Source organism: Orussus abietinus, unplaced genomic scaffold (genome assembly GCF_000612105.2).
Source record: "Orussus abietinus isolate OABI.00-Male unplaced genomic scaffold, Oabi_2.0 scaffold52, whole genome shotgun sequence".
Lineage (NCBI taxonomy): Eukaryota > Metazoa > Arthropoda > Insecta > Hymenoptera > Orussidae > Orussus > Orussus abietinus.
In genome coordinates this window covers 178,888-191,634 of record NW_019394235.1, presented here as the reverse complement: position 1 = coordinate 191,634, position 12,747 = coordinate 178,888, and the positions used below count along the sequence as shown (strand labels likewise).

The 12,747-nt window shown below is 39.3% G+C and overlaps 1 protein-coding gene across 1 annotated transcript; it reads right to left on the bottom strand.

The window, feature by feature from the left end:
• Positions 1-11,087: 11,087 nt before the first annotated feature.
• On the bottom strand, positions 11,088-12,493 carry LOC105704421. The gene is made up of 5 exons (XM_023434899.1): positions 12,467-12,493; positions 12,007-12,346; positions 11,752-11,930; positions 11,243-11,403; positions 11,088-11,168 (listed from the first exon to the last, which is right to left on the bottom strand). Coding segments are annotated over exons 1-5 (708 nt in total). The 3' UTR covers positions 11,088-11,167.
• Between the last annotated feature and the right edge of the window lie 254 nt (positions 12,494-12,747).

The window sequence follows — 12,747 nt, the reverse complement described above, 5'->3', positions numbered from 1 at the left end:
AAATTCGACGAACGGAAATGAGGGTTTATGACTCAAATGCGGAAACGAAGAGTCCTTAATTTCCACTTACAGCCGGATTATATAGAATTCTTGAGACCCTTTTTGCAAAATGTCTGGAGAAACCATGAAAATGTCGTTAATGAGTCTGGGTCTTATTACTTGGGCGGAAGCAAAGTAAATTCTGCGTGTTCGGCAACTGTGTCGAGACAACCGTCGTTCAAGCTTCCATTATAACTAAGCCTTTCTTCCGTTTATATACCTTGACGAATCGAATAGTTTGTTCCGACTAAATTACTGGATAATCGAGCCTAAGGTGCGCTTCGATGCTAATGGACATCCGATGGACACACCCAGTAGGCCACGATTAAGTTTTAACAATTCCACGCGTGTACACCGTTATTAACAGGTTGTATTTCAGCACAGAATTTGCTGGTTGTGCACACCACTGTATACAACCGTTCTATATCTCATTGCTTTCATCGGTTTTTGAAAGCGAACAAGTAACAAAAGATACTTTAAGGTAAAAATGTCAAATATCTAGAGAATTAAACAGTACGTAAAAAATTATATAATTAATGAAGCGTGTAAGCACTGTCATAATAACAAATAAATTGCTCTCAGAAATTGAAGCAAACATGCTTCTTGATAATTACAATAATTATGTGAGAGCCTTACAATCCTTTCACAATAGTGTGGATAACAATCGACGGTGAAACGCTCATTACAGTTTTTATACTTACGCACTTTTTATCGTGAGCTGCAATTATGGACCGTTAAGCAGACACGTATGTTGCTCTAGATTCTATGATTCTTATGATCGCGTATACAAATCGCAATCTATGTTACCTATTTGTCTTTGGACATCGATTCAAAATTTGGAAATAACTTGATGCTGAACGAGATAGGCTCTAGCTATCACTATTTGATTAACGATTTACCCAAATTATTATTAATGATCGTAATTATGGACACCCTTTCTTCAAAATACCCTCGCCACACCTTATCCAAGGGTGGGGCAAATTAATGACTTTTTGACATTAGTAAATCTCACACTACACATAATGTTACGTATCATCCAATATATAACAGCATAAAAATACTTGCGTTCATAATTTTAACGAACTTTGGCTATATATGGTAGCCACAAATGTCACTAACATTTTTACGTGTAAATTATGTCTGTTACTGCATCCCACGAAGCCTGTTGCTTAACACCAGCTTCAAGACTGAAATCTGGCATTAGCTTTGAATAGTACATTATTTACATACATCACGCGCAGATCTTTTGTGCACGGATGAATAATATCATGTAATCACATCTCGTTATTGGGAGATGCAGAAGAAACATTGTTAGAAGTCTGCTGCTATTGTGTAACGATGTGTAGGAAATGTACCTATAATTACAATCACTTACCATTATTACAGCGAACCGAGCAGTTGCCTTGTAGAGTCAATGAATTGATCGAAGCAAATTGGCCGGCTCCATCTGTGTTGAATACTGACAATCCCTTCTATGGTTGTCTTGCTACACTCATGTAAGACATCATTCGAGCAGCAACGCTTCGTCGATGGTAAACCTGAATCGTGTACGAACTTTCCCGTTGTTCAAGAAATAGTATTATAAAGAACCTTCCGTTTACGACTTTTACAAACAGTTTTACATTACGCCCATAAATGTCGTCACGGTGTTTACTTGTAACTCATCTCGGCCATTACCTCCCACGAAAAGACCCTTCCTCTTCATTCTAGGTATATTCAATTCTGCACAGATAACGGGTACACTCATTGGGTTGGACCCACTGTATTTACACTTTTCCTGTAATGTTATTTTCCACCGCAATTACATATGCAGTACACTGACCTTTTGTTCCGTACAACCCTGTACTCACCTACAATTACCGCGCATTTATTTCAGAATTTACTTTCCATGAATTACAAGCACATTTTGTATGTACGATTATGAGTATATTTGTAGCAAATATAAGAAAAGCGAAGGTGTTCTTCCTTATGAAAAATGTCTTGTGTCATAGGTGTTACGTGTCGTTCAATGCATAGTACTACAAAGGACTCCCGGTTGCGACGTTTACGAGCATTCTGTATATGGTGTCCTCGAAGGTATGTGACATGTGCATAATCGGTGCATGCGAAGTCACGACGGTGATTGCGGTGTGCAAATCATCTCGACCATAACGTCCTACGGGAGCTTTTTGTTCCTTCCACCACCTTCTGTTGAAGTAACGGCCACTGATCCCAAGGTAGCGTCCAACACTTTTTACCTTTTGCCGACAAAAAAGAAATACTGGTAAATAATCGAGAAACCATTTTCCTCGAATCGTCTACTTCACGTTTACCGTTACCAAATCTTCCGAAGGATGTTCCGGTGGCCTTTACCTGGACTCGATGAAACGGCAAATTTCTCACCCTATTGGCGCTATTGTCCATACCAAGTGCATTGACCACGGGTCCAGACATCCCCAAAGGTAGACCTTTTCGGCTTTTATACCTCCAAATCGGGAACACGGCGTCGTTACCCGTCATAAGTGAACGTCTGAAAGCGCAACGCGAGACCTCGGTATTTTATGAACGTCAGAAACGTCAACGGCCGTTGGAAAAGAGTACAACGGGGATTTCTCTTTCTCGCGGAAACCTCATGTCACCAAGATCCATTAGAGGCGCGGAAAGGGAACCTTTTCCTGTAACTTTCCAATCCTCGTAACTCCCTCCGGGGAAAACTCCGGCTCGTTCTGGAATTCACGAGTTGTCCATAAAACGCGTCATCCAATTCTCATTGAAACATTTTCAGGCATTTATCACCGAGGTGCAACGAAAACCGGTACCCTAGCACCTTGGAGCAATTACCGTGGCAAGCAATTATCGTAAGCAACGTAACTCCGTTTCCGGGGCACAAATCATTCGGAACGTGACGCACCGCAAGAGCTCTTTGCCATTATTTTAATAATTCCTTCCACTTCCTCCCTGCTATTGGACCCTGGACCCAGGGTGCGTGGAACTCGGAAGTGGACCCACTCGCGTGCCTCGTCATCGGAGACGTTGCAATCGAATGTGCAACGTGCGGGGTCGACCCGTTGATTTCACGGGCGAGCGGCTCCCGCTCGAGGTCCTCCACGAGGCGAACGGACCTCCGGAGGAAGCCTCGAGCGGGAACGGGCCGCTTCCTGTTCGTTGGAGGGCTTCCACATTAAGACTCATTCTTCTCTTTCCTTCCAGGAGCCTCGAAGGGACGTGGCGGGAAACATGTGCGCCGCGTAATTGGCACCCTCGGCGAATCCAGAAGGAACGAGGAGCGCGCGTGCCACATGCCCATCGGGGCCGGGGCAGAACCCCGGAGCGCCCTGGAAGGCGGTCTCGTACCCGATCGCTCAACCGAGAACATTTAATGTCCACCATCTCGGCATTAACGTGCAGTTAGATAGGCGAGCTCCGGAAACGGGAGCACCCGGGGCGCCCGAGAGGCCCGGACGGTTGCGCCCCTTGGAAGGTTGCCGAAGAACGACGAAGCCCCGGGAGGTCCTAATGTCGGGGCGGCTTGATTGGTCCCCGTGAGCCGTGAAGCCGAGGCAACGATTTCCCTTCGTTATCCCTGTCTGGCTCGAAGCCGCAACTCGATGGCACGAAACGAGGCGAAGAAAGTGTAATCGCAATTGTACGGCCGGAAAAAATACGCGGAGAGCAGGGGAGGGAACGTATCGGTGCACTCGAGAGATCATGCCAACGGTCCACTTAGGCTGTTTTATGCATGTACAAGAAGAAGTCGAAGTTAAGCGTTCGGTACACGGAGAACGAAATCGCTCTTCTTATCGATATTCATTCAGGGATCGTTCTCGAGTGAGTGGGGGAGATCGTTGGGGGTGGTCTTTTTACGATGGAATGGTTCTTAGGTAAATGCTCGGACCGAAGATGTCAAAGCTTCGTTGTCCGTTTTGTCGAATGCGTTTTCTCATGTTTTTGGCCACTTGGGTCGCGATGTTTTCGAGGGTAAAATTTCCCATGGCTTTGGTCTCTTGGTCACGAACTTTGCACACCAATGGAGTTTTGACCGCAATTGTCCTGACCACCCCTGAGTGCTCGCACTTCCGGAGGCCGCCTGTAATTTTGCGTTAACGATCTACCGTAGTTCTTTTAATCATTCCCACGCCGAGTTCTTTGGGCGGGGATATTTCGACCGGGCAGACTCCGAGAGAAGAAAAGAAAGTGTTCGATAGAGGCAAGATTAACGGGCATTCTCGATGAACGCTACCGCACCCGATGACCCAATGGAGAAAGTTTCGAGTCGAGAAACAAATAATGTACGCAATCTATCTCCCTAGGGCCGAAACATCCTCGAGTAATGCGAGTTTCCTAATAGATACGGTGCGTTATGTATTTTTTATTTGCAGCGGCGTACCCTGATGGACCTTTCCCAATTTATTCGATTTCGACATTAACTATCTACACGAGCATTCATCTGTATCGCTGCAGAAATTTTGAAGAACATTTATTTGATGTTTTCAGAATTCCATCGATTTCCACCTCCTTCTGAAATAAAATTAGTACACTATTAAAAAAATTAATAAAATTCGTACAGATTTAGTACAAAATGTGGTAGTGAAATTGTAAATCTGATGCCTTAATATTGAATTAATATACATTTATTATAAAATTCGAGATTCATTTATAATTTTATAACATCACGTTATAATATTGTAAAATTGTATAAAAAAATTATAAATTTGATATTCGGAACTCATTTAGTACGTATTGTGTATAATGTTTTTAGATGAGTGTTTAATTTTATAATCGTTTTTCGTAATTCAAGTTTATTTTTAAACAAACTTAATTGGAAGATAATGAATATCGGTAGCACTAGTGAGGGAGCATTGTAACGGCACTCTTCAGGCCGAGACATATTCAACTAATATAAAAAATAAATTCTTACATTCAATTGAAGACTCCAGTAGCATCATGGGCAACGTAAATGCTACTTATACGTGAGTCCTAGGTTCGTCGATTCCCTGATAATTGTTAACAATTTTTCCGGCATTTAGGGCAGGGCTGTTTACAAAGAAGTATTCGGACATGCTCGAAACATATATCTGCAGAGAAAAAACGTGTAAAGTCGATTACTGTTCAACATTTATTTATAACATGTGTTATAAATTTTATTTGAAAATATATTATTAGATTAGTAAACAATGTCTGAATAAAATTTCCAACAAAAATGTTATAATATTGTAATATTTTTCTAACGGTGTAATTACGAAATGATGAGATAAAAACAAGCGATCAAACCTTTCCAGATGATTGGTCCTCAGAACTGCAATTTTACCATTACGTGGAATCCACCAACATTTAAGATGTAATAAAATGGTACCGTTACTGGTCCATTCTGCAAGATTTTTGATAGCTCGGCCGATTTCGACGTAAACCTTCGTTAAGGATTCCCCGAACGCGAAGCAATTGATGGCTCCTTTAAAAAGCACCGACTCACGAGCATGTGACATTTCCCTGCTCGCATGCTGATTTCTCAGCTTCGAGCAGTAATAAAACTACTTCGAAGAGCTTCTTCGAGTACATTGTGACCAGAACTCCGAAGGAAACGATCCTTCGGAACCGACGACAATTACGAGGGGAAGGTTGAACAGTAAATTTTATTGCTCGAAGACAGGGACGGCCCACGCCGTCCGGCCAGTAGGTTCGCCCTCGAGGAAATAAATTCTTATCGTCTGCAATACACAGGATTACGATGATAGTATCGGTTAAATATCCTTACGCCTCATTTGATTGTCACCCGAGCGATACCTTTTCGAATAAACGAAAGCGTATCCCCGTAGAGGAAAAATAAGTAAATCCTTCTAAACGATCCGCAAATACGCTTTTTGGATTAGGTTAAAAGCTTGGAGGAAATGTTTCACTAATTTATCATGTTATTCCTTATCACATCGTACACGATGGTAATATACCATGACATGGCGAAATCTCGTAAGCGCTTTTAATCCCTGGTAGGTGGTCGATAACTACATGATAAACGAGAGGCTACGAGTCTTCAATGGGAAATAGAGACTACAGTGTTAATGCGAGAACCATAAGCCGTTCAGGTGCATCCATGTCGGGTCGAGAAAAAAGGTACTCGTAGGCTTTTCATCAATGCTCCAACAGGAGAAACGAGTTGTTATTCCCACGCCGGGATGCTGCGACCACTTTCGCTATTATCCAACCTTATCCGATGCATTGCGCGTTACATAATGCGTGTATGTTCTCGTCTCGTTGATATTTTGATCGCACTGGGTCACATCTTTTATCGTAAGTTCTCGTACTTCCCCCCTAAGTGTGGCAGAACGACATCGCGGTCGCACCTGCAAATTACTGCCGCAGCTGCTCTTTCGATGCACCTGTAATGTTCTCTCTAGGGGTCCTACAAATTAGATTCTATCTACCCGTCCTCCGTTGAAGAAGAAATTGGAAAGCTCATTGATGTTCCTTTTACATTTTGTCGAGTTATTTCTTAATTCCGCTGTATAGTTTTTATTATAAAATGCGCAGGAACGCGAAGAAAATTGTAAGATCGCTTGTTGCCACCGATGTTCTTTAACCCTTAAGGTGAAGTGAAACATCCTTCAAATCAGTCGATTCGAATACAACACTTTTTTTTAAGGATATTAGGCCAAACTGTCCAAAACTTTGACACATCACTCCTAAATCAGCTAAGAATTGTCCTGACACATTCAAAATTTGGATCTTTCAAAGGAATTTTTTAACTCAGTCCAGACCAGAACCAAAATGGCGTCGAGCTCTCATATTTTGATCAATATACAATTATCGAAGGCTCTGATATGAGAATCGAAAGGGTCAGGACAATTTTACGACAATTTAGAACACTCTGGTAATCGATAAACTCGCATTTGAATGGAATAAAGGCAAAAAAAATGTTGTATGCGCTTCTATGCCAAAACGATGGTAGTACGAGGTCTCGGAGTGAAAATTTAATTGACCTGGAAATCACAGATGGCGCAGGGGGTCCTTCCGCAGTCAATTAGGGCCCAGAAGCCATGAATCCAGAGGATTTCCAGAGTTTTACTTCGATTTCTTCATAATTATTGTACGAAAACGACAGGTGGAATATGCCATTTGGTACAATACACAATATAGTTCGATCTAGCTGTCAATATAAAAACGAACGTCGGCAACGTAGGCATTTAGAAAAACCGTCTTTATCGACGTTTATCAAGTTCCTCGACGTGTTTCACTTCACCTTAAACGGAAGTTTCATAATTTTCACCCAAAGTCAAGTAACCATAAATCTATACTTTGCACATGCTATTTAAAACGTTACCGTATTTTCGCTTAGGTAGTTACGATTACTAATGATCGGAAAGAAAAGAAAATATGAATCCGTTCTATGAATAGAGACATTTATATTTCTTGTATATATTTATGATATGATGACGTTGGGTCAAAAGTATCCAATTTCTGTTTAAGGGATAAAATGACTCGATGCGTTATGTCTAGTAAAATGTAAGTACATAACATCTCATCTTGATAAACGTCATTTGGGTTAATTCAATTCAAGTGAATGTTGTACTTCAGCCTTGTTTCTTAATTTTGTGTCGATCATGTTTCAATTCGACGTATTGCATGCATTGTTCTCGTCTTTAGATTTCAGGTCGACGTTGTCAAAAGCAAGGAGCCAGGTCCGTTTGACTGTGTTTTGTGAGAATTCCATTATTCACCAAGGAACGGTTATTTTTATGAAAAAGCCCACCCTTTTTCACTCGGTAGAAGGTCAAGTGCACGCGAGCCATTGCATGCTACATGCAACTGCAAGCCGCTCTCGATCGTCGCACACCTGTCCAAACACCTGACGTCAAGGTTCATTTCACCGCGGGAGGTCGCGCAGGTACGAGTCGACGTACTTCTTGGTATTCGCGAAAGTATGGCATATTCCTCCCTGTACCCTGTACAGTCTACTTCTCGCTGTCAAAAGTTCTTTGTCAAGCGGTTTCATCGTGAAGAAAATTAATTTTGACCACTTCAAAGATCGATGATAACTCTAAAATGAAAATTTGTAGTTAATGTAAAATTTAGAAATACCGATATACATATTTAAAACAGGATTGTTATATATAGATATTGAATATGTGAAGTAAGACCGCATAATTTAACGTTCATTGCAAACAGATAATCACTTAGAGTGCCGATGCACAATTTCGTGCGAAGTTGGGGTAATTGATGTTGATTTGACGTTACCGAGGTAGACCTTTCACCCAAGTCACTTTGCTGATAGTTTCAGAAGTTTTTAGAAGACGTTCTGCGTTCGTTGGAACCGACTTTCATAAATATCTCTAGCGACTTGGTCTCGAGACCGTGAGAGACTTCTAAAGTTCAACGCTTGAAAGTCTTCCCTCTTCGACGATGATACAGGTTTGCAACCGAATTCTAATTTTCATCTCCATGCCGAGGGTGGAAGCCCGTAGCGTATTTACAAGTCGAGCATAATCTACACTAAATTATTCAATTTCGTTGTCATCTTTTAAATCTCTTTTCAGCTATGATTTACCCCGGCGTGACAGGATCTATTAATTGATGACTGTCGATGCGTTATTAATGACACGTAACATATGTCGTTTTTACTTGTTCAGAAAACGCCCATAGATTGTGAAACTTCGATGGACAGAATCGTTTAATTACACGAAGACAGCGCAATAAACTCATTTCACGAAGGCATATGGATAGTACTCCGACGGAACTTACTGACTCATGTTGCAATAAATATCCGTTAATTGACTTTTCACTCAGAGAATTCACTACTAAATAGTAAGTGTAAATATTTTAAAGATATGGGAAACACATGTTATACTCGTTATCGGTGAAGTATTACTTATACGTGTTTTTAGAAGGTCCGTCACATACGGGTATATTAGTATTTTTCAAAAGTAAATGGTTTTCTATATGTTGAGTGATTCCTTCCTGTATGTTTCACGGGTGTACACTTGTGTCTACCGGGTTGCAGATGCTAGGTGCAGAGCACTTCGCACACGAATACATGTTTTGCTTATATGGAGTCCCAATCATCCTCATTGAAACGGATTGGAAAAAAATATATAAAACACAGTGCATTTAAAATATATTATAAATTATTACCCTAGTAGCACAAAATATTTGTTCTATATTTTCTATATATTTAACGAATATCGTACATTTTGTAAATATTTAGCAGACATTTGAAATATTTGCAAAACGTTTGCTTTAGAATATTATCCCTATAATATTTTTATAATATTAGCTCCATGTGTTTTCATAATATTTTTCTACCAGATATACAAAACATTTCGTTTCATTCTAATATAAATATTTTTTAAATATTATCTGATAAATACATTATAAACGTTTTAAAAATATTTAAAATCAAAATCACACGTTTTGCTTCCATAATGAAATAGCGGAACGAAAATATTACAAAAATTTCTTGTTTTTTTTATACCAAATGAAGTGTCCGATAATAGTCGTGAAGTAAAAGAAATGTATTTTTATTATATGTTCATAAATTAAAAAATATAATTTTATAAATTATCGAAACTAAATATGTCATTGAGATTTTCAACAAATATTTCAGACATCTTCAAATGAAATCTACAAGAAATCTTGAAAAATCTGTCGCTTGAGATATTTAGCAAAGATTACAAACAAATATTTAGAAATTATTCTATGCTACTAGGGTAGGATCCCAAAAACATAATAAATATGGATATTACAGCAGACGTAAAAACGTTAATTTAAAAACGGTTCATGATGTTGCATTCTGTATTTAGTTTATCCTCGAAGTACATTGCAGTTCTCATTGATATTTGTAATTTATTTCTCCCAGAGAGTTCATATCAGCGAATTTATTACTGGTCTTATCTCAGGACTCGTTAGCTGTTCCCAATATGCAATACGAAATAAATTATGACTAATATTTGAAATTATTTTAGATCCTAACATATTATCAATATAAAATCGCAAATTTATATCTAGATAGTATCTGTATAAGAAGAAATACAGAGTCTGTACCGTATACGATATTCATTGAATACGGGTCAAACTGAAACCCATAATCTTAGATCACTATCCTGGATCATAGCATATCAACAATACAAAATCGCTACTTTATATCTAGATAGTATGTGAATGGAAAGTGTATAGTCTGCACTGTATACGATATTCATAAAATGTAGGTCAAACTGAGACCGCTTTTTTAAATACATCCAATGGTAACAACTAACACGACGGTATGCATTTTCTACAGTAATCCATAAGGCTAATGTGGATGTGAAAAAAATAATAAATTGCGATGTACATCAACGCGTTAACAGTTGCTTACGGTCTGATTGGTATGTACACGCCGCAAAATTCATACGCCGTTATTCTTGAGTTCGTGACACAATAGAATAGCGGTTACACGAATGCATACAGACCTACATAATTATCGTTGAACTTCAATGTGCCACAATTCTCACTAGTTGTGCATCGACATCATGTTATTACCTTAAAATAGCGGTTTTCTATTTCCAACATTACACCCGCAAGTTACAAAATTTCTCATAATCTCATAATTTAACACTAAAACGACCGGCAGATTTTTTTTGTATAGAATGAGCCATTTGAAACAAGTCATTTCGACCCGTCTTGATAGTTCTAGTGTTAAATGAACTTCGGAGTTCCGAAGAATTTACTAACCGTAATTAATGCAACGCAACGTAATACATTGTTAAGATAAGACGTAATGTAGTACAAATAATTGTATTATGAAAATAAAAACATGGAAAAATTAACATAAAGATAGAACTGTGTAATAAAGTATGTATGCGCGATGTTATGCTACTCCCGCGAGTAAATATTAGTAACCCGTACCATGAATCATTTAAGTATGTATCTTGTTCGTTGCAGCAATATTTACAGCAATAACATACACTCAAACAGGGTCTAGTAAAAGTTTCTAAATATATATAGACATTTACGTTTCGACGTTGTCACTGTAGTACTATGTTTTTCGCCGGAAGATATAAGGCATTTTCCTTGAACTCCAGCAAAAAGTAAATTAGACTTTCCCTCTTCACGTTACTTAAGTGTCAAAAATCTATTCCATTCCTTCAATGATTTCGATCCTTGCACCTAGGATTCCACGTTTCTTTCTAAAGGGTAGGATTTGGGGTTTCAAATTACATTAAGTTGCGATTAGCCGTTAAATGCTATTGACATAACTTACCAAGTACCTCCAATACATTCAGGACTTCTGCAAGGGTTTTGTCCTGGTGGAGGAAGCCTTGGTGCTTGACTGGTGTTAGTCGGTTCATTTCCATAATAACATGAAACGTCACATCTGTATCGCGCAAAACGATTCCAGCAACCGGAACAATCGGGGCCCGACTGGAAAAATGATACGTATTAGAAAAACTTACACTAGGTCCAAAAAATAACTCCCGATGGGTTATTCACTCGGAAATTAGTGAAAACGATTTCCTTCTTTGAAAACCGATTGTCTTTGATTTCATATGATAAACAACAATGTGATTCGGTAATAAGTGCCACAGTTAAAATTATGGCAATGTTTTGGTGATTTTCAACGATTTCCAGCTGAATTCCAAGTGATTTCGAGCAATAAAATCTATGATTTCCTGAGTTAATACCCCCTCGATAATTCCCATTATATTATTTTACATTTTTCTACGTTATAGAAGTAACATAAACGCGAACTTAAACTTGATATTTGTATACCTGTCTCTGTTGCCAACAGGGCCACGCCATTGGTGGTATACATGCACCGCCAATTCCGAAATTGTACCCGTAAGAGACTTGCGGCACCAACTGAATTTGCGGCACCATTTGGATTTGCGGTACCATTTGAACCTGCGGCGTCATCATTGATCCAAAAAACGGATTGCAATTACAGTAAGCTGTACAAAATATATAATATGTTACATGTTAATATCTTTGTATGCAAAGTAATAATAGCTACATTTGTGAACCTACGATTATATGGCGAACAGGAACAATTATTTCTGGACGACCCTTCGTCTTCTGAATAAGATGGGTGAACGTTATTAATAATATTGTTAATGCCGATGTGTGTCGTGAAATTGGTGGCCCTCAAAACGCTATCCTTTTTCCCACCGTCGTTGTCATTGTTACAATCATTTGTTCTACATTCCTCGTATTGCGTGATAATCTGGTGAGTCTCTTTCGTCTTTCTCCAGCAATGTCTTTCACACTCTTCGATGCATTTCTGGCTCTGGCAATCGGAAACGCTGCAATTCCTGTGGCAGAATCCGTTATCCGTTCCTGGAAAATTGTAAAATTCGACAAACTTATGAATACATGTATTTCACCAAATCCCACAAAAATAAAAAAAATAATTTAAAACAGTAATTTCAAATGCTGATTAAGTCTGCATATTAATAAGCGAGTGCATCACCAAAATGGACATATCTACCAGGTACTCTAGTTTCAGGGTGGCCATGATGTCTCCTATTTCTTTTTAGGCACTTAATGTAGTTTCGATAGTCAGGATGACGACACTCCAGGAGCAACTTTTCGGTCTCCGGTGATGTTCCCTCCTCGGTCTCCTTTTGCGGCTCCACTTCAATCTCGGTAGAATTTAACCCGATTACGATAAGAAGAAGGTACGCTACACTCAACTTCGCGAGGAACATGGCGAAATGGCTCCGTGGAGGACCCAGATAGCGCATTTATATTACGAGATTGGGTAAATGA

Excerpts from the sequence above, each read along its gene's own strand:
- LOC105704421 (XM_023434899.1), bottom strand. The coding sequence starts at position 12,493 with ATGGCCACCCTGAAACTAGAGTACCTG. Across the intron at positions 12,347-12,466 it reads CCCTGAAACTAGAGTACCTG|CATAAGTTTGTCGAATTTTA; the intron begins GTAGATATGTCC and ends AATACATGTATT. Across the intron at positions 11,931-12,006 it reads TTCCTGTTCGCCATATAATC|CTTACTGTAATTGCAATCCG; the intron begins GTAGGTTCACAA and ends TATTTTGTACAG.